The 21,322-nt window shown below is 34.7% G+C and overlaps 2 protein-coding genes and 1 long non-coding RNA gene across 16 annotated transcripts in view; 2 read left to right on the top strand and 1 right to left on the bottom strand.

Annotated features, from left to right (window-relative positions):
- The window catches only part of CPB2 (carboxypeptidase B2), a 51,950-nt gene extending 50,136 nt beyond the window's left edge, over nt 1-1,814 (top strand). The window contains exon 10 of one of the 2 annotated variants that reach the window (XM_023187282.1): nt 1,237-1,814. In XM_023187282.1, the coding sequence (XP_023043050.1) occupies nt 1,237-1,421 (185 nt within the window). In that variant the 3' untranslated portion in view covers nt 1,422-1,814. The remainder of the gene's footprint in view (nt 1-1,236) is intronic. The other variant, XM_023187281.2, reaches the window with a different exon arrangement.
- Nucleotides 1-2,582, bottom strand: part of LOC111523000 — a 48,986-nt gene extending 46,404 nt beyond the window's left edge. Inside the window, exon 1 of the long non-coding RNA XR_002725405.2 lies at nt 2,039-2,582. This is a non-coding gene — a long non-coding RNA (uncharacterized LOC111523000). The remainder of the gene's footprint in view (nt 1-2,038) is intronic.
- Nucleotides 2,234-21,322, top strand: part of ZC3H13 (zinc finger CCCH-type containing 13) — a 97,239-nt gene continuing 78,150 nt past the window's right edge. For 3 of the 13 annotated variants that reach the window (XM_023187268.1, XM_023187274.2, XM_023187277.2), the window contains exons 1-4: nt 2,234-2,306; nt 9,365-9,490; nt 9,813-9,922; nt 12,613-12,724. In XM_023187268.1, the coding sequence (XP_023043036.1) occupies nt 9,374-9,490; nt 9,813-9,922; nt 12,613-12,724 (339 nt within the window). In that variant the 5' untranslated portion in view covers nt 2,234-2,306; nt 9,365-9,373. Of the gene's footprint in view, nt 2,599-9,364; nt 9,491-9,812; nt 9,923-12,612; nt 12,725-15,489; nt 15,546-21,322 lie in introns of those variants that run through there. The other 10 variants (XM_023187267.2, XM_023187271.2, XM_023187272.2 and 7 more) reach the window with 6 other exon arrangements.

Here is a 21,322-nt window from a genome sequence, read left to right on the forward strand (position 1 = left end):
CGGAGGCCCAGGTGGGAGGATCGCCTGAGGTCAGGAGTTCGAGACCAGCCTGGCCAATATGGTGAAACCCCATCTCCACTAAAAATACAAAAATTATCTGGGCATGGTGGCGGGTGCCTGTAATGCCAGCTACTCAGTTGGCTAATGCATAAGAATCACTTGAACCTGGGAGGCGGAGGTGGCAATGAGCAGAGATTGCGCCACTGCACTCCAGCCTGGGTGACAGAGCGAGACTCCATCTCAAAAAAGGTTAACACTGTATTTAGCATGAACACTAAAATGTGTACACATTTTAGTTAACATGCATTAAACTACAAGTCTTCTGGCAATTGTAGCTTTCATGTGATACTCCCCAAACTGTACTAGATAGATGCTAAAATTATAAATTAAAATTTTGGGTCAGACTTTGCCATAATCCTGGACTCAATTTAGCACTCAAAAAAAAAAAAAAAAAAAAAAAAAAAAAAGAATGTCAGATTATTCAATTAACGGGGTTGGAAAACCTAACAAGTTACCTAGAAAAAAAATTAATTGGATTATTAATATGTCTTTCACCAAAGTAAATTCCAGGTACAGCATATATTTTCATATGAAAACCCTGCATAAACTAAGTTGAAAGCTCAGTAAGGAGAAAAAATTCCTTATAAAAGGAGAAATGAATGAAAGGAGAAAAAAAGGTCTACATGCCAAACAAAACTGATAACATTAATGTTGTTTTTATAAGCAATTGATAAAATGAACCAAGTAGACAAATGAGTAAGGACAATTGATAGGAAATATAAAGATAACCAATAAATATGCCAAACAAAATGTGCAACTGATAATCAAAAAAACATAAATTAAGACAGTTGGATATTATTTTTCACCTATAAAATTATCAGAATTCATAATTCCTATTGATGGTATGGGAAGGGGAAGTGGGCAAATTCATACCCTGTACCCTGCTTGTGGAGGTATAAATTAATTCAGTTCTTTTGATGTCCATTTGGGAACATGTCGTAATTGCAAAAAGTGCAAAGCCTTAGACTAGCAAATCTATTCTAGGGAAAAATATTCTAAAGAGACAAAGAAGCAATTATGTATAAACAAGGGTACTCATTGTAAAATTGTTTATATTAATTAAAAACTGAAAAAAAATCTAAAGGTATCCAAACAAACATTTAAATGAAACAATTCCCAGTTTGTTAATTAATTTGAAAAATCTATATTTCAACAATTTCTTTCTTCTTCTTTTAGACCTAGCTCCTGGAGGTGCGGACGATTGGATCTATGATTTGGGCATCAAATATTCGTTTACAATTGAACTTCGAGATACGGGCAAATACGGATTCTTGCTGCCAGAGCGTTACATCAAACCCACTTGTAAAGACGCTTTTGCCGCTGTCTCTAAAATAGCTTGGCATGTCATTAGGAATGTTTAATGCCCTTGATTTTATCATTCTGCTTTCGTATTTTAATTTACTGATTCCAGCAAGACCAAATCATTCTATCAGATTATTTTTAAGTTTTATCCGTAGTTTCGATAAAAGATTTTCCCATACCTTGGTTTTGTCAGAGAACCTAATAAGTGCTACTTTGACATTAAGGCAGACAAGGGTTCATGTCTTTTTACCTTTCAAAAAAAATTGTAAAAGTCTAGCTACCTACTTTTTCTTTGATTTTCGACGTTTGACTAGCCATCTCAAGCAAGTTTAATAACAAGTTTCATGCTGATCATTGGATCCTACTCAATAAAAGGAAGGGTGGTCAGAAGTACATTAAAGATTTCTGCTCCAAATTTTCAATACATTTCTGCTTGTGCCTTCAGAAATACAACCATGCATTCCGTTTGCTCCACGGTAATTAGGCGATGACCCAGGAAGGGGAGGGGTGTCAAAAACGACAAACATAGCCTCTTATTCTAGATCAGCTGCTCAATAAACACTGTTGAACGAATGAATGAATGGCTCTAGGTACTGTCAACAACAAACGCCGCATTTTGCGCATTTACAACAGCAGTTTATGGCAAGGAATTATGTAATAAAAAGAGAAAACTCACTTAAATTCACTTTAATTGGGAATTTTAGTTCTCCCGGGCTCCCAGTTTCCTCTCCCAGCATCTCTCACAGAGTACGGATTCTGTTTCCACGTCCCCGCCGCACTCTCACTCCTCGCATGGGACATTACGCCTAGAGGGCGTGTCCACGGAGGGCGGTGTCTGCGCACTGACGACTAATCTGACGGCCGGAAGCTGCCTGGGCCTGTAGAGGAACAGGACAAACCTCTGACTTCCGGCGGCGTTTTGAGGCGGTCCTCCTAGCGGCCTGGTAGTGTTTTTGTTGCCTTTTCTTAATCTACAATCTCTTCGTTATTTTTCTTCCTACGACCGAGTTTCGCTTGACCCTGGCGAGGCGGCGGGCGGGTTCTGCTTCTCAGCCATCCCGGGGGCCACTCGCTAGCCGAGGGCCGGTTCCCGGGAGCCGCGCGCGCACCGCTTTCTCCTCGTCGTCGTCCTCCTGGGTCCAGGCGCGGGGACAGAGAGTCTCCTCCCCGGCTCCTCGGAGCGGCGGCGGCGGTGGTGCCTCCGGACTGCACTTGCGAAGGGAGCTTGGGGAGGAAGTAAGCGTTCTGTGAATTGGTGTGGGTATCTGGGGAAAGGCATTGGGCAGACCCGGAATGTGGAGGCCCAGTTACCCCCCATCTTCGCTTGAGTCACTGGGATTTTGAGCTTTCCTTGAGCATCCCACCCTTAACTCTGCAATAGCCCCGGGTGCTCAGATATAATTTCTCGCTCTGTTTATGATTCTGGCATTTGTCTAAGGGGGATAGGTAGACTCAAACAATAGGCTGTGCCCTTCGTTACCATTTGATGTAAGCACGTATTCGTATGTGTGTGCGATGGAAGAGTGCAGCAATTTGCGCTTAAATTTAGATATTCCTCTATACGCATTCCAGATCTGTTAGAGCAAAACGTCTTACTTGTGGTTGGTCTTTTTTTTTTTCTTCCTCAGCAGTGATAACGATTTAGGTCCTGGGAGTTGAGTGCTACTTTATCTTCATATGCTTTAGGTAGTTAATTTTGGCAACTGTCAGAAACGGGGGAAAGTGCAATGAAAGCAGAGGGTCTGGCGGCATTATCTCTCTATAATAGGCTAACGCAATTTATGTGGTTTGAAAATTATACAGAGTTGGTAATACTTGAATTATAGTGGTAAGATCTTGTTAGTGAAGGGTAGTCTTAAGGTATTTGGTTATATTATGGGGCTTTCAGGTAATTCGAACTACTTTGGGAGTATGAAGTCTCTTAAGATTTTTGGATTTTTAAAGTAGTTTAAAAGTTTGGAAAATATCTTTACACTTGAGGGTTTCAAAGTCCGCGATACCGTTGGAGAATATTTAATGCAGTTCAGTCTATGGGTATATGGTGCCAATTAGCGGGGTCTAGTTCTTGTAACATTTGAAATTACTGGCTTTAGTACAAAATATTGGAGCGTTTTGTGAATACAATCTATAGATTTTCAAATAATTCCTAATTTCATAATGAACTGTTTAGATTGTAACAGATGACAGTTTCAACTAGAGACTAGCAAAGTTGATGCAAGCTTGTAACAATTTGTGTAACAATTTGTGGCTTTAAAAATAGTTACACTGTGAAACTAAGGCTTTCACTGTGTGCATCTGGTAGGAGTCAGTTTTATCAAATGTATGCCTCTTACTGGCTTCCTGATTACTGGTCATTCTAAATGAACATTGCATATTTTGAGATTTGCAAGCTTATGTGATTTTCATATTTGTAATATGAATCCAACATACTAAAATCCAGCAAGTGGATGTATCTTAACATCTATACAAATTATTAAAATTGTAATAAGTCATCAGTGTTTATTTATAATATGCATTGGCATTTACATAAAGAAAACACATTGTTTAACTTACGTTTACGTAGAGAGTTGATTTTCAGTGGATGTTAGTCTTCCCATCTCCTCATCTCTCCCAACTCCATCTCATATAGAGGCGGAGCTATTTCTTCAGCTGTTAGTAGTAGTTGAAACATTCACTGCTGTTGATATACAGTCTTTCATTTTTTTTTTTTTTTGTATTTTTGTATGTTTGCAGTTCTTTTTAGTTCACTTTAGAGTAGCTACCCGCATGGGATGTCCTCTGTGCACAGTCTTTTTAACAAATTATTTTTTCTGCATAGTGCTGCAGTGTTGCTTTGCTAATTCCTATGTAGTCAGCTTAGTTCTGTCAGTTGTGTTTGGAATTTCGTTTGGAATTGTTTTAGTATTAAATTTACGGAAGCAATCCGAAAGTTCGTTTTAGAAAGTTCTTTTTAAAAAGTTCTCTCAAACTGTGCATCAAATAAACTTAATTTTTTCTTTCTAAAAGTAAGAAGTATAAATGTGAAGATACCTTATTTTTAGTATCACCTTTTTAATCTTAGAAATTCAGAATATAGGGATTTATCCTACTAGTTAGTACATTCGTGTGGTTTGAATTGCCTAATCATTTGAAAATTTCCTAATATTATGCCACTACTCATCCAGATTAAAGTGTTATGCTTTCACTTATGCTTCCAGTAGATGAGACATGAAAAAGATAATTAATTATGGATTGAAGTGAAGATACTAGAATGGATATGTGTTTATTGACAAGATTTTAGTAATTGAGCTCCTGGAGGCATTATTCAAGAAGAGACCCTTTTGTATACTTCTCCTTTCTCAGCCATAATTATAATGTGAACCTCTGAGTACAGTGTTATTCTAAGTTTTCCGGGGCAAGGGAGCAGTTCCCATTTAAGACCCTCTTTTGTTGTGTCTTTATTAATAGACTCAAACTTTGTGTCCCGGATTTTCTTTTTCTTTTTCTATTTTCTTTTTTAGTTGAAAAGAGATTATAAATACTTCAGATATTCATTTACTCTGCAAACGGAGAGGAGAAATAGGAAAATAACGGAATAGACTTTCACTAGTGCCACTAGTCTTTAATAATGCTCTTGTTTGGGAAAGACTTGATGGTGTGGGCGGAAGTGTGATGGCAACTTAAACCAAACAATAATTTGAAAACAAAAATGGAGGAAAACCTTCATAGAAGAGTAAATTAGTAAGTTATTTGTATGACCTCAATTTCTGTTCTTTATGATAGGAAAGACTTTAGTGTTTACATTTTTATCTTATTGATTCTAATTTTTCTCATATACTTTGAAGCATTTACTTCTCATGTTCAGGCCTGTTCAGACATAATTTGAAAGTTTTCCCCTGCTTAAAATCTACATTTTAACTGTTGTGGTGTTCATTTTCCTTTATGGGCCCAAAGTTTTAAATAGGATTGAAAATTCTAATTGTCACATTAGTTGGTAACGTTTAGTTTTAATATATGAAAAAGGAAATGTTTTTCTGTTGTAGATAATGTATATATTTTTAGACAAATGGCATTTTTAAAGTTCTATATTGTGTTCTTTGCAAGCATGAAGCATTTTGTTTATTCAACCTCATGAGTGTCTCATTGGTAATATTTAAGTGACTTTTTATTGTTGACTACTTGTGGAAGTTTTTACATGGATGATCAGAAGAATTCTTTCAGTTAGAAATCTTCAGTTTCTACTTTTTTCACCAGATGTTTTACGCACACACACATATATATCACATTAAAGAACATTTTATTAAGAATATATGTGTGTGTGTTTGTGTATTATTGTTGTTATTATTATTTTTGTTTTAAATGTTCTGTCCAGGACCTTGCTGTAAACCAGACCTTGTACTCCGATGCAGTGCTACTTCAGGGCAAAGTCTGGTACTCTTGGACTCTGAGAAAAAGGAGAGAACATCTTATTTATTTATTTATTTATTTATTGAGACAGAGTCTCACACTGTGGCCAGGCTGGAGTGCAAGGGCGTGATCTCAGTTCGCTACAACCTCCGCCTCCCGGGTTCAAGTGATTCTCCTGCCTCAGCTTCCCGAATAACTGGGATTACAGGTGTGTGCCGCCACACCCAGCTAATTTTTGTATTTTTTAGAGACGGGGTTTCACCATGGTGGCCAGGATGGTTTCGATATGTTGGCCAGGAATGGTCTCCATCTCATGACCTCGTGATCCGCCCACCTTGACCTCCCAAAGTGCTGGGATTACAGGCATGAGCCGCCGCGCTCGGCCACATTTTGTGTTTTCTTGTGGGTTTTTTTTTTTTTTTTTTTGCCACATTTTTACTTAATTTCATTTCTTCCCTAAATTGGAAGACTCAGTACAGTACTAGCTGGAAGTGAAATTCCTGGGATAATTGCTATGTAGATGAATCTTGAATAGTTCTTGATGTCACTGTGTCTCTGTGCAAAGAATATGGGGGTAGGGTGACGGAGGTGAGGAGGTGGATCATTAGTCTTCACTCAAGTCTTTCATAGCAAGTGCAAACCCTTGAAGTCTTCAGAGTTTGTGTTAGGGAGTCTAGGATTGGAGAGAAGCTCTCAGACCAGTAAAGCAGTAGGTCAAGGGAGGAGAGTAGTGCTGAATCAAGCAACAGAGGACAGAGCAGGAAAAGAAACTGTAGAGTTAATACTTGGAACCCTCAAAAAATAAAAAGAAAGGAGATGACAGATGACCAATGTTTTAAGTATAATAAGTACAGTAATAAATAGCCTGTTGTCCTAACTGGAAACCATTACCATTGACATTTTTGAGGAAGACTGTGCTGGGAGTGGAGGCATGTTGGGGGTAGTAGAGATGTTAGGGGCAGAACTAACTCATTTCCAGTGACAGTGGAGGGAAAAATAAAAAATTAATGTTAATGCACTTGAGGCAGTGTGGTGGGATGGTGTGCCTGTTTTTAAATTTAAGGAAATTTTGGAACCTATTCAATTTTGTTTATTAAGAAATGTTTTAAAAATTGAATTAATGGTTGAGGATTACACTGTATATTTGTGTATTAATATAGCAGTATATAAGGAAACTTTATGTTTTTCTGAAACTTCTTATACAATGTGTGATACATTTACTTTTTACTGAATCATGCTTGGATATACGTTGTTAAAAAAGTGTTTTTCTCAGTTAATGAAAGCTCTACATTTTCTAGATCTTTCTTAGCTCCACTTCTCTTAGCTTTCAGTTTTTTTATGCTCAGCAAATCAAGTAGATATAGGAAATTTTACCAGCTTCTCTGTATGTTCACATTTTGACTGAGAATGAGTCTAAGAAAAATTAAATCAAAGATTGTCTTATAATGCTAACACCAGTATGTAGGAATGATGTGTAGTTCCTTACTTGGAGAACAATTAATATGTAAGTGATTTTGTGTTGCAGCCAATTATTGTTTATGTGATGCTCTCCACTGATTCTTAAATTTATAATTACTGTGACATAATTCTCTTTTTAAAATCATTAAAAATTAATTGCTATTATATCAAAAGAATTATTACATTTTATATTAAGAAGAATATAGATTTTCTAGTTTACAATCACCATATATTATTTCATATTTTCCTTCCTTGATGCACCACCTTTTATTTATCAAATGTTGTTCTTATTCTTTGGATTCTTTTAAAAATTGAGCTGAAGTACCTCGTTGAACCAAATATTGTTTATAATTTTTTATTGCTGTTTCAATTAGGTACTACCACGATTTAATTTCCTTTAAAGTAGTATGTGTTTACTTTGAAACCACATTAAAGAACATTTGTGATCTTTATAGAGACTAAATGAAACTTTTTTAGCTGCTATGGTTCATTCTAGTAACTTTTGATGATTGATATGATTTCAACTAATATTTAGTTTGTATAAAGTGGGATATAGTACGGTGTTTTTTTCCCTTTCCCTTGCGAGGCAGTTTCTACCCTCTTCCCACAGTAGTGTATGCTCTGGATTTTATCTTGGTCTAGAATTTAATATTGTTTCCTAATGTCATAATATCATACTATCATTATCTGATACTTGCATCACTAGTTGAATTACCCAATGATGTCACTGGATTAGATTTTTACTATAGTTTCAGTTTTTGAATGTGTTATTTACATATATATGTATATATACATATATATAAAATACATATACATATAAAAATATACACATATGTATATATACATACATAAAATATATACATATGTATGCATACATATATAAAAATATATACATATGTATGCATACATATATACATATATAAAAATATGTATATATATACACACATATAAAAATATATATACACACACACACATATATATATTTTTCTTGAGACGAAGTCTTGCTCTGTCGCCCAGGTTTGAATGCAGTGGTGTGATCTCGGCTCACTGCAAGCTCTGCCTCCTGGGTTCATGCCATTCTCCTGCCTCAGCCTCCCAACAGGCGCCCACGACCACCATGCCCAGCTAATTTTCTTTTCTTCTTTTTTTTTTTTTTTTTGTATTTTTAGTAGAGACAGAGTTTCACCGTGTTAGCCACGATGGTCTCAATCTCCTGACCTCATGATCCTCCCACCTTGACCTCCCAAAGTACTGGGATTACAGGCATGAGCCATTGTGCCTGGACCTTAAAAAATATTTTTATGGTTACATCAAATCTAACAGAGCTTAAACATAAAATAAAATAAAAATATTTTTACAATTTGTCTTTTTTCTTATTACTAATAGTGGTAAAATAGTCTATTAATTACTTTTAACACCTTTGAATTTTATGTCAGTATAGTATAGATTATAGAAATATCTTGACTTTTTCTAGTTCTACAATCTGTCCTGTTTTGAAAGTTGTTTTTATCAACATTGAGTTTTGTTTTGCTTTGGTTTTGTGTTACTGGAAAATAAATATGCTTGATCAGATTGCTTTGACTTCTGTAAGTCAAAGAAAATACTAAAATATCGTTCATTTTTCTCAGCCTGATTTTTAGAACATAACTACTGTTGTCACTTACTTTATGAAAAATAATTTCTGCTGTCAAAAATTTCACCCAATTTTTTTTTCATTTTCTATAGCATAACTCTTTTTCAGTTAACTAGTTGATGGTTAACAACTTTTTCTTAAAGGATAGAGTTACTAAATTTTGAAGCAATTTTTGTACGTAGCTTTTATAAAGTAAATGTTTTGTACTATATCTTCTGAGGTTGATTGTACTATGAAAACTTCACTGTGTGAGATCATATTCATTCACTCCACAGAAGAGGTGCAATTGTAGCCAACAAATCTCACAGCTGTTATAAATTCACCAGAAAGGCATGTTTTAGAAGATATTATCCCTGTTTACCTGTGACCTCTCGTATGCCTTTTTTTTTTTTTTTTAAATCTTCCAAGGAAAATCTCCTGTAATTTTACACTGTTACCTATAGTTTTATCAACTTGTAAGCTGGGGGCTCAGTTATTTAAAACTGAAGAATCTTACAGTTTTGCCTCTTTCTTTTTTGGTTAAAGTAGTACAAAATGTCAAAAATTAGAAGGAAGGTCACAGTGGAAAATACCAAGACCATATCTGATAGCACATCCCGAAGACCCAGTGTATTTGAGAGGCTTGGACCCAGCACTGGCAGTACAGCAGAGGTGAGTTGTCACTAGTATAGTCGCAGGGGTTCTCTTAGAATTCTATTATTGAAATGCTCATTTGTATCATAAAGGTGAACAGGTTGTTTTATTGTAGGAATGTTGGTTCAGTAAATTTTTTAAAGTGTGTTTTATAAAAAAGAGTGAAAAAGGTGATAAGGTTATGGGTTTTTCATATATTTTTCCTGAAGTTTTTATTATTTGGGGAGTAATGTATCACAGGGTAGCTGGAATTTTGGTAACATTTGTTTTAATTTTGTCTGGCTAGCACTTTTTTTCCAGAAATCAATATGAAATTTACATAGTAATATCTGTCTCTTAGACACAGTGCCGTAACTGGCTGAAGACTGGCAACTGCCTCTATGGAAACACATGTAGATTCGTACATGGCCCTTCACCTCGTGGTAAAGGTTATAGCAGCAATTATAGAAGGTAAACTGAGAACTTTGAATTGTTCATGTACTCTTAGAAGATGACTTTTGTAATTTATCTAGTGTAAAAATCTGAAATACAACCATATATTTGGTCAGATTTTCTATATTGGTGGTAGTCTTACCAGTGATCGAAGATTGACAAGATCTTTTTGTTACTATTTTCAAGATTAATAAAATGTTTGCTTTAAAATTAACTTACTTGTTCATTATTTATTTGTTTTGACAATAGATCTTTTTGTAATATGTGTATGGCTTACTTTTTCCCCCCAAATTATGTATTAAATTGCTGCTTAAGACAGCAGAATTCCATGGTATCTGAATTTCTTTTTAGTGAGGCTATTTTTAACTCTTAAAATAGTAAAATTCAAATAGGGTATAATTTTAGCTGTTTAAGATGTACTGAATTCAAATTTTGCACAAATTCTGTAGGTTAAAATGCATTTGCCAAATCCCTTATCACTGTATGTTAATGAAAATATGTATTTATATGTGGATAAATGTACTCCATATTTCAAACATCGTTTTGCCTTTAATAAAGGCTTGGCTAGATTAAACTTGCTTAATAAAGACCTTTTATTTTTCTTTTGGTTCCCTCATGATGATGATTTTAGGGTGTTTAAAGATGTAATATACATAGAGTTTGTCACAGAAATAGTTTTAACTTGATTGGTAAACAAATAATTTACCTAGTTCCAAAATTGGTTATGCTGATTGTTTTGGCTATAGCATAGCAACACTATAAAAACTGAACATTAGCAATTGGAAATTTTTTTTTTTTTTTAGTTGGGTGATTTTTTTGGGGGGTAGTGTATGGGTAGATTTTGTTTAGGAGAATTTAAAATTCAAACCCTCAACATTAGCCAACTTCCTTTTCACGTAAACATTGTACATTTTAGTTTATTTGTGATTCTGAATACTGTTTTATTTGTATTTAGATTGTCATTTGTCACTTCTGTTAATGTGGGAAAATTAGTGTTTGTAGTATATGTGTGATTAATTGTATATATACATGTAGATACATACCTGGTGAAACTATTTCAATAATTTTAATGTTTTGCTGTCATTAATACTGTACTTTCAATACATTTTAAAATGTATCTTTGAATTTTACTAGCTGACTCAGAATTTTTATTTAAGCAATCATTTTGAGAAAAATGGTCAGAGAAATTTGTCTAAAATGGGAAAAAGTAATGTCATTACTAGACTTAGAATAAAGGATATTTATTATAATTTTGCTATTTTGTGTGTGTTTTTCCATCTGATAATTTCTTTCGTATTTGTGCTTTTTTTTGTCGGGAGGAAAAACATAGTTCATAATGTGAGTCAAAGATGAGAAGAAAAGCAGTGTATTTTACAAAATGCTTATTTATATGTTTATATTACAAGACTTTTAAGTAATTCATTGAGAATTCGCTGTGTGTAGAACATTCACTCTGATGGGTGCTGTTTAGGATAGAAACAAGTTCATACTAAACTGTTTCATTATATAAAGGAAACCGGGGCACATAGGATTTACATGTACATCATAACTATAATTTAGAGCACTTAAGTACTGGTTCGTAATAAGAGATTCCAGTTTCTAGTTTAGCTTTAACTGTTAAAACATTTAATATAAATCTATTAAATATGCATATAAACATCAATGAGATCCTTTAAAGTGAATTAACTCAAATTATTTCATTACTAACCTTATGATTTGTATTCATATAATCAAGGAATTGATTTGATTGCTCAATGACTGCTTGAAATAGATGTGAATATTTATGTGATTTGTTTATATCTTTTTTATATATAGTACTTTTTGGTAGTCAAAGAGGAACAGAGCATTCCTTAACTTCTTTTGCCCTCTTTTAAAGGTGTTCTAGAAATAGTCTTTCAAGGCAGTGTGTTCTCCATCTCTCCTTTGTTTTTTCCCCACTGATAGTAAAAATAATTGCATAGCCATATACTGTCAAATTTATAGTATAAATAATAAAGCCTTACCACTGTTGAGTATAAATATGTATTTTTCCTTTAGTTAAAAAATTTATAGCAGAATATGAAAATCACTGTTGTAAAATTGCTTTGAATCCTTTATTCTGAAATAATTTAAAATTTAAGAAAAATTATAAAGCTCCTATATTTGCTTTGATTCTTACTTAAAGTACATAAAATATTTTCTCAGTTGTTGATGTTACATCCAACCACATGCATGTATATACAAGAAACTTATTTCTTATAATACTTATTATGTCTTTCATGTATAGATGTTAACGCTGCTACCTCTAGATTAATTTTGCAACTTTGTAGTTTAAAACATTGTGTTACTACTATATTTTGCTCCTACATGTAACTAATATATTTGTATGATTAACAGGTAAACAGGTCAACCTAATAGTTCCTTTTTATCAGTTCACGTATAATTTCTTATTCACACATCACCAGTACCTGCCACTTCATGGACTTTAACATATAAATTTTAATGTTATTGGGAGAAAAACTGTAAGTGTTGGCCATGTTTTGCATATTAATATTTAAGGTGAAATTATTTTTCAGAAATTTAGAAGTCAAGGTCAGTTAGAAAAAGTGTATTGAGATTTGTGAGGTTATTTCTATAAATACATTCTTATAAAATGTTATTAATATATAAATATAGATTTTTGTTGTTTTGTTTTGTTTTTTGTTTTGTTTCTGTGTTTTGGTTCAAAGGTCACCAGAAAGACCTACAGGGGATCTTAGAGAAAGAATGAAGAACAAGCGCCAAGACGTGGACACTGAGCCCCAGAAACGAAATACAGAGGAGTCATCCTCACCTGTTAGGGTAGGATTGAATTTCCCAAAACAAAGTTAAACTTCAGTAGTAATTTGTTAATTTAAGTTTCATTTTAAATATTATTTGTGTGCTAAATATATGGTAAATGTGTAATATGGCATTATAATGTTCTATATGGATAATGTAATTTAGAGGGGAAGAGTCCCCTGGGAAAACTGTGATTGGTTCAGTTCTTTATGGTAGTTAAGATAAAAGGGATTGTTTGGCAGAACTCAAGCTGAACTTAGTAGGGATTTTGTACCTTGATGAGGATCATGAGTATCTTTAAGTTTTCAGAATTCAGCCAGCCATCACATCTGCTCCAGATTGAAGTGGCTTGCAGTAGAACACTTACACAAATTAAAACAATGAAAGCAAAACACATGGGGTTAACAAACGGAACTAGAAAGTTGAGATAAAAGAAAGCAAATATGACCACAAATTTTAGCTGTGAATTTGTTGGCAGTGAAGCCAAGATAAATAAAATTTATAATGTAGTTCATTGAATAAAAGAAAACAGTTATTTGTCAGGAATGGAAATCTTTCCCAGAGCTAATTGTTTTCTAGAAATTTATCATACCATATTTCACATACCATATAGTTCACTCATTAACAGTGTACTCCTCAGTGGTTTTTAGTATATTATTAGAATTGTGAAACCATCACCACAGTCAATTTTAGAATATTTTCATTGCTCCATAAAGAAATGCCAAACTTTTCAGCAGACGCCCTCCTAGCCACCAGCCCTAGGCAACCACTAAATCCTCTTTCTCTTTCTAGAGATTTACCTGTATATTTCATGTAAATGGAATAATAAAATGTGATCTTTTGTGACTAGCTTTTTTCACTTAGCATAGTTTTCAAGGTTCATGAAACAGTATGGGATGCATCAGTATTTTGTTCCTGATTTTTGTCAGATAATATTGCATTGTATCGATAATATCACATTTTGTTTATCCACTCGTCGGTGATGGATATTTGGGCTTTTTCTACTTTTTGACTCTTGTGTATAATGCTGCTGTGAACATTTATGTACAAGTTTTTGTATGGATATGTTTTTATTTCTATTGGGTTTATATTGAAGAGTGAAATTGCCGAGTTTTACAGTAACTCTGTGTTTAACCTTTTAAGGAACTGCCAGACTAAGTGGCTGTATCATTTCACATTTTTGACAGCATATGAAAGTTCTAGTTTCTGTACATCATCATCAACACTTTTGTTATCTAACTTTTTGATTATAGCCATCTTGGTGGGTGTGAAATGATAATCTAATTGTAGTTTTTATTTGCATTTTGGATTCTAATTATGTTGAGCATCTTTTTGTGTACTTATTGGCTGTTTGTATATTTTCTTTGAAGATCCTTTTCCCATTTTAAAAATTGGGTTGTCTTTTTATTACAGAGTTTTAAGTGCTCTCTTTATTTTGGATACAAGTCCCTTATCGTATATATAAGTTGCAGATCTTTTCTCCCATTCTGTGTGTTGGCATCACATTCTTGATGGTGTCCTTTAAAACATATACATTTTTAATTTGATGAAATCTGACTTACCTGTTTTTGTTTTTATTGTTATTGTTGCTTGTTTGTGCTTTTGATGTCATCTAAGAAACTATTTTTTAGTCCAGGGTCACAAAGATTTACATCTATGTTTTCTTAGAAGCATATTATAGTTTTAGCTCTTATATTTAAGTCTTTGATACATTTTGAGCTAATTTTTATTTATGACATAATAAAGGTTCAGCCTTATTCTTTTGCATGTGGATATCCAATTGTCCTCTATCTTTTTATGAAAGTTACTGAATTGTGTAAGCAACAACTTCCTTGATCACTTAAGGTATGTAGAAGCTTTCTGCGGTTGTTTTTGACCCATGATAAAAAAGCCCTGACATACTATAATTTGTGAAACTTATTTCTTATAATATAGTTTTAAGTATTTAGTTTTCTAATGTCTAATGTGATACAGAGATACAAGCTTAAAAATCTTAAGTAGTTCTCAGCTGGAGGTTTTTATCAAAATTCCTTTTTTAGGGAAGATCTTTTTCAAAATACATATGCCAATATTCCACTCCTAATCTACTGAATCAGAATTTCTGGGTTGGGGACTAAGCATATGTATGACATTTTGAAATAACCTATTGATTCAGAATAAGAGATGCCTCAGTGGTCTTCTGGTAAACATACAGCTACTCTGAAAAAAAGAAAGTCATGGTTTCTCGGGTTTGCCAGTTCTTTTATGTAAATACTCCCACCATGGTGAGTTTCAAGTTTTCAAAGACATCACTGACAGATGCATAGTTGGGAAGAGATGCTAAGTGACATTATATACAGTGTTCCCATTATGTATATTATAAACACACAAAATGTAAATAACCTCAGGAGTGAATTTACTGTGAGTTCTGAGTAATCATTACCTTTGTTTTTAATACAGTTTATTTGTTTAATCATGGCGGTGTTTAACAGTGACTTCCAGAATTCCTAAAAATTTAAATCAGCTCTTATGAGTCAGTACAGACTGACTCTAGCATACTGCTAGATGAGTTGTTATTAGCATAAGAAGCAAACATCTGGAATCCATATTTAGAGCATATTACTTTAGAAATTGTTAAACTCTTCTTGTCTCCTTATCTGTAAAATGGAAATGCTGGCTGTCAGTGTTGCCGTGAAGAAAATACCTGTAAATGATTTGCTATTCCATGATGACATGTGCATAATAAATGGTATATACTGGTATTGAAATGGCGCTTAGCATTTTCTAATATAAATTGTCTTTAGGCTCGTATAGAAGATGAACATCAGCCTTGGAGATGTAGGTTGTTGACAGATAACTGAATGTAAGTGTGGTGTTTATCATAAAGGTTTTTATGTTCATCAAATAAAGTTAGTACAGTAAAGTTGGCATTTTGTTAAGAAATTTAAAGCCTGATTCTTGCTTTCCCTAGATGAGAAAGCCCTCAAAGGCACTGAGCATTGTGTATACCGAAGGGATAGAGTTGTAAGTTTCAACAGTGATCAGGTTTTAGGTAATACACTATCTAAACTTAAACAGAACTGTTAATAAGCTAGGACACCAGGGTATTAATTATTATTTATTATTATTCTTTGAGACAGAGTCTTACCCTGTCTCCCAGACTGGAGTGCAATGGCGTGATCTCTGCTCACTGCAACCTCTGCCTCCTGGGTTCAAGTGATTCTCCTGCCTCACCCTCCCGAGTAGCTGAGATTACAGGTGTGCGCCACCATGCCTAGCTAATTTTTTGTATCTTTAGTAGAGATGGGGTTTCACCATGTTGGCTAGTCTGCTCTCGAACTCCTCACCTTGTGATCTACCCGCCTTGGCCTCCCAGAGTGCTGGGATTACAGGCATGAGCCACCGCGCCCAGCTGGTATTATTTTTAGTGTTATATATGACAGGTAACAGGTACTGATCATTTTTATTTCATTCCTGCTGCAACACATGACTGTTGATCTTCATGTAATGAATTTCTGTAGGAAGATCAGGCCTATGTTAGGTAAGGGCAACTGTGGAATAGATTACATAGGCATAGCTAAGATAGAATGGGTGTGATTTTCAGCAAATTAGCTGTAATTCCTCTTCTTCTCTGTCACTGATGTCAACTCCAATGTGTCTGAATTATGAGGTTGATAACTCCTGATCTTGTGGTGAGACAGATTCATAAATGGATAACTTGTAATTCTGTAGCATGTGATAGTATGTCAGAAAGATATGAGCAAAATGCACAACGGAGAGAGTAAATAATTACCTGGAGAACCAGGGAATGCTTCAGGGAAAATGACACTTGGACTGGTGTTGAAGGAATAGATGGGGTGTCAGAGGGGAGGGAAGAAGAGAAAACCAGCACAAGAAATGTAAGGAGTTTTAAAGGACTAATGTGTTTGAGAAGCTTGTGAAGCTGTGTGCCTAGGTTATAAAAATGATAACATGTGGATGTGAGATGAAGGCTGAAGTAGATTAGGACCAGATTATCAGTGGTCTTGTGTGCCACACTCACAGTTTAGCAATAGAGAAAAGAGACTTACATGCTGAGATCTGTTTTGCTCACCAGTTTACCTCCAGACCCTGGAACTAGTGAGTTCACTTACTGAATTAATGGAAAGTGGTTCTGATATGCAGCCGTGATTGAGAACCCCCGCTGATCTAAGGTCCGTGCTGTTAAATGTGGGTAGTCTGAATTGAAGTGTGCTATAAATATAAAATACATAGTGAATTCAGAGACTTAGTATAAAAAAAGTAAAATATCTCAAATTTTAAAATGTTGATTTTATGTTGAGAGGACAATAATTTTGGATATGCTGGGTTAAATAATGTTATCAATATTTTAATTTTACCTTTATCTTTTTTCTTTTTAATGTTACAGCAAGGAATTGTAAAATTACTTAAGTGCTTGCATCATGTTTCTATTGGAAAGGGCTGGTCTAGGTGATATGAATCAGACTTAATGCAGTGGAACTGAAAAGTGAGAGCCTTATTTGAGGTAGTCAGTAGCAAATAGTTGCATTTAATCAGTAGAGATTTTCAGATTAAAATGGAATTGTATTTTTATTTTGTATGACAGAGACCTGTTATTTTATGGAATTTGAGCACAAAAGATAAATTAGCTTTGAAAGCAAAATTAGACCCCTAAATATAGTCAGGAAGAATATTCAAGCATTTATTGATGACGGAGACATAAAGGGGTTGTAGAGCGTCCTTATCTCTTAACAGAAGCTTTGTGACTGCATTCAGGAAAGAATGAGATAATTCGCTATTGTGGGAAGATACCTAGTTTAGGAGTTAGAGATGCCCTATGAGTATTGCTTACCTAAGTCTTACGTCAGAGCAAGTGGGCAAGAGCAGTGGTCTGAGTTTATTTTTCTTTATTCATCTCTGTTTTTATTTTCATTTTTTTAATGTGGCAAAATACACATAAAATTTAGTATTTTAACAATTTTTTGATGCACAGTTTATTGACATTAAGTGCATTTACACTGTTAGGCAAATGATACCACCATTCATTTCCAGAACTTTTTCATGATCTTTGTTTTTAAAGTGTTAAGTCTTTTGTTGTTGTTTATTCGTCCTCATCTACAATATTAAAACAATTGGGATAGCTGGGTGCGGTGGCTCACACCTGTAATCCTAGCACTTTGGGAGGCTGAGGCGGGCAGATCACTTAAGGCCAGGAGTTTGAGACCAGACCGGCCAACATGGCGAAACCCCGTCTCTACTAAAAATGCAAAAATTAGCCAGGTGTGGTAGCGCATGCCTATAATCCCAGCTACTCAGGAGGCTGAGGCAGGAGAATTACTTGAGCCTGGGAGGCGGAGGTTGCAGTGAGCTGAGAATCACGCTAGCCTGGATGACAGAGTAAGACTCTGTTTCACAATGAGCTCACTTGGACTCGGGAAGGGGAACATCACACAATGGGGCCTATCATGGGGAGGGGGGAGGGGGGAGGGATTGCATTGGGGAGTTATACCTGATATAAATGATGAATTGATGGGTGCTGACGAGTTGATGGGTGCAGCACAACAACATGGCACATGTATACATATGTAACAAACCTGCACGTTATGCACATGTACCCTAGAACTTAAAGTATAATAAAAAAAAAAAAAAAAAAAAGACTCTGTTTCAAAAAAAGAAAACAAAACAAAAATGACAATTGGAATAATATTTTAACTGGTGTTAATTTTCTAAATGTTAATTATTTCAACTGGTTAAATACTTTTTCTTAACCTGCTATTTTAATAACTTTCTGGTTCCTGAAAAAGCCGTTTTTAGAGGTTTTGTTTTTTTCCTTTTCCACCTCGCGGTTTTTCTTTTGAGACTTCACAATGTTGTTCTCTTTCCCTTGTACACTATTTTTTCAAAGGACCATTTCTGTCATTTGTTTACATTTCCTACCCCACCCCAACCTAATTGCTTACCTTCAAACAGAAGATTTAGACTTGATACTTATCCTGAATTTATTTAAGATGACTACACTCAAATTACTTTTTTAGATTTCAGTCTGTAGGTGGATCTCAAGTCGATTATCCAACTTTAAACCTATTCCAGGTGTCTTATACTGAATTGAAAATGTAATTTTCTAGTATGAAGTTTACTGTCTCTTGAAACTGTGCCTTTTAGAATATCCATGCAATTATTAGTTTTGTTTCACAGTTGCCTCCTCAGTTCTCTTACTGCCCCCCAATATCCCCTACCTTGTTCTTTTTTTTTTTTTTCTTGACATGGGGTCTTGCCCTCCTTCCTGAGCTAAAGTGCAGTGATGCAAACATGACTCACTGAAGCCTCCACCTCCCAGGCTCAAACAATCATCCTTCCTCAGCCTCCAAAAATGTCGTGAGCCACTGCACTTGGCCTTACCTTGTTCTTTTTCTACATCTTGATATTTCTGGCTAGATGAGAAAAAAAAATGGCACTGACTGTAGGGGAAGGGATAGTACTGTAGCTGTTATAATTAGCAGGACTCCTGCAGTGGAGGTCTTTTAAGTTAGAAGGCCTTAACATTGTTACTAACTATATCTTGAGTAAGTCTCTTGACTTTGTCTTTTAACTTGTAAGATAGATGTACCTTTAACTTGTAAGATAGATGTAACTTGTAAGATAGATGCCCCAGTTTATCACAAGTTAAGGTGAGAACGAAGTGAAGAAGTACATATGAAATTCTTTGGAAATAATAGAACATAGTTTAAATGCGGAATAGAAATAGTAGAAAGTCACCAAAGTAAAAATTTAGGAAGCTGATCACTGTAGGGGTAAATAGATCAAATGAGTGTTGTTTGTTTATTTCAAAAGAAAAGGCTTAAAAAGATAAGAGTATAAATAGAGATATAGTATATCTACCACCTGGTAGAAATTTGGTAATGAATATATAGTACAGAGATAATTATGGTGATTTTCCAACATAGCTATATATTTTCATTTTATATGGAAAAATCTTTTAAGTTTTAGCCTAGTATGATCTGCAGATGTATTCTTTGATAGCTTTAAGAGTTGTTCCAGTTGCTGTTCCTTGACGTAAAACAACCATTTATTATGTGCTCAAATTCTGTCAGGAATTCAGAAAGGGCACAGCAGGGATGTCTTTTCTCTTGATCTCAGCTAACATACTGGAAGCACGTAGGCTGGAATCACTTGAAGGTTTATTCACTCACCTGTCTGGCAGTTGATGCTGGCTGTCAGCTAGAGGCCTCTGTTTGTCTCTGTGTGGTCTTTTCACTTGGGCTTCCTCATGGCCTGATGACTGAATTCCAAGGATGAGTATTCTGAGACACATGCACACTGCCACACACAGCAAGGGAATGAGCATGTACTTGTGCCCTGGTTTCTTTTATTGTAGAATGGTATTAGTAACCAAACCTGGGCGTTAGCTGTGTTTGTGCTACTGGGGTACTGTTTCTTTTAGAACCTCTCAGCTAGCAGAGCAAAGAAATATATGCGTGTATACTAACTGGTATATATAAATATTTCTAGTGACCATCTGTATCTGTATTAAGCTAACCATGAGTTTTTACTGATTTCTCTAACTGTAATCCATTTCCACTATTAGTATTTTTATGCCCAGATACCCCTTCCTTAGCTTGTGGTGATCTTTGTATTGGATCCGGAGCCTTTTTTAAAAATTTACTTTATTGAAATATAATTTTCAAGCATTGAAATGCACACATTTGAAGTATACAGTTTGAGTCTTGACAGATGTGCCACCTGTGTAACTACCACCACAATCAAGATATAGAACATACCTGTCAACCCAAAACATATCTTCATGCCTTTTTGTAGTGGCTCCCCTCCCAAACTCACTCCTGATAACCTCTGATCTGTCACGGTAATGAAATCATGTATATTCTCATGTCTGGATTCTTTCAGCATAGTACTTCTCAGGTTCAGCCATATTGTTGCATATGTCAGTAGTTCATTCCTTTTATTGCTGGTTCATGTTCTATTCGATGGATATATCAAAATTTGTTTAGCCATTCACCAGTGGATAGATTTGGGTTGTTTCTAGTTTTCAGTTATTATGAATAAACCTGCTTCAGCTATTATGAATAAAGCTGCTGTCAACATGTGTATATATGTTTTTGTGTGCACAAGTTTTCTTTTGGTAAATATCTAGGGGTAGAACTGTGTCTTATATGTATTTTTAACTGTATAAGAAACTACTGAACAGTTTTCTGAAGTGATTGTTCCATTTTGCATCTCCACTTACACTGAATAAGTTTTTCTCTGTATTCTTACCAACACTTGGCATTGTTGGTCTTTTTCATGTTAGCCATTCTAGTGGGTATATAGTAGTTTTAATTTTCATTTCTTAATGGTTAGTGACGTTGAACATCTTTTCGTATGTTTATTGGCTATTTTTTATCTTATGTATATCTTGTATTGGCTAAGTATTTATTTATTAACATCTTTTGCTTATAAGTTAGGCTCTTAGTCTTATTACTAATTTGTAATATTCTGTATACCAATCCTTTGTGAGAGATATGTATTGCAAATACATTTCCCCAGTGTGCAGCCTGCCTTTTTATTTTCTTTGTGGTGTCTTTCAAAATGTCTTTCAACCTGAATGAAGTCCAGTTATATCCTATGTTGTTTTGCCACCACTTC

This window comes from Piliocolobus tephrosceles, chromosome X (genome assembly GCF_002776525.5).
Source record: "Piliocolobus tephrosceles isolate RC106 chromosome X, ASM277652v3, whole genome shotgun sequence".
NCBI classification, from domain to species: domain Eukaryota; kingdom Metazoa; phylum Chordata; class Mammalia; order Primates; family Cercopithecidae; genus Piliocolobus; species Piliocolobus tephrosceles.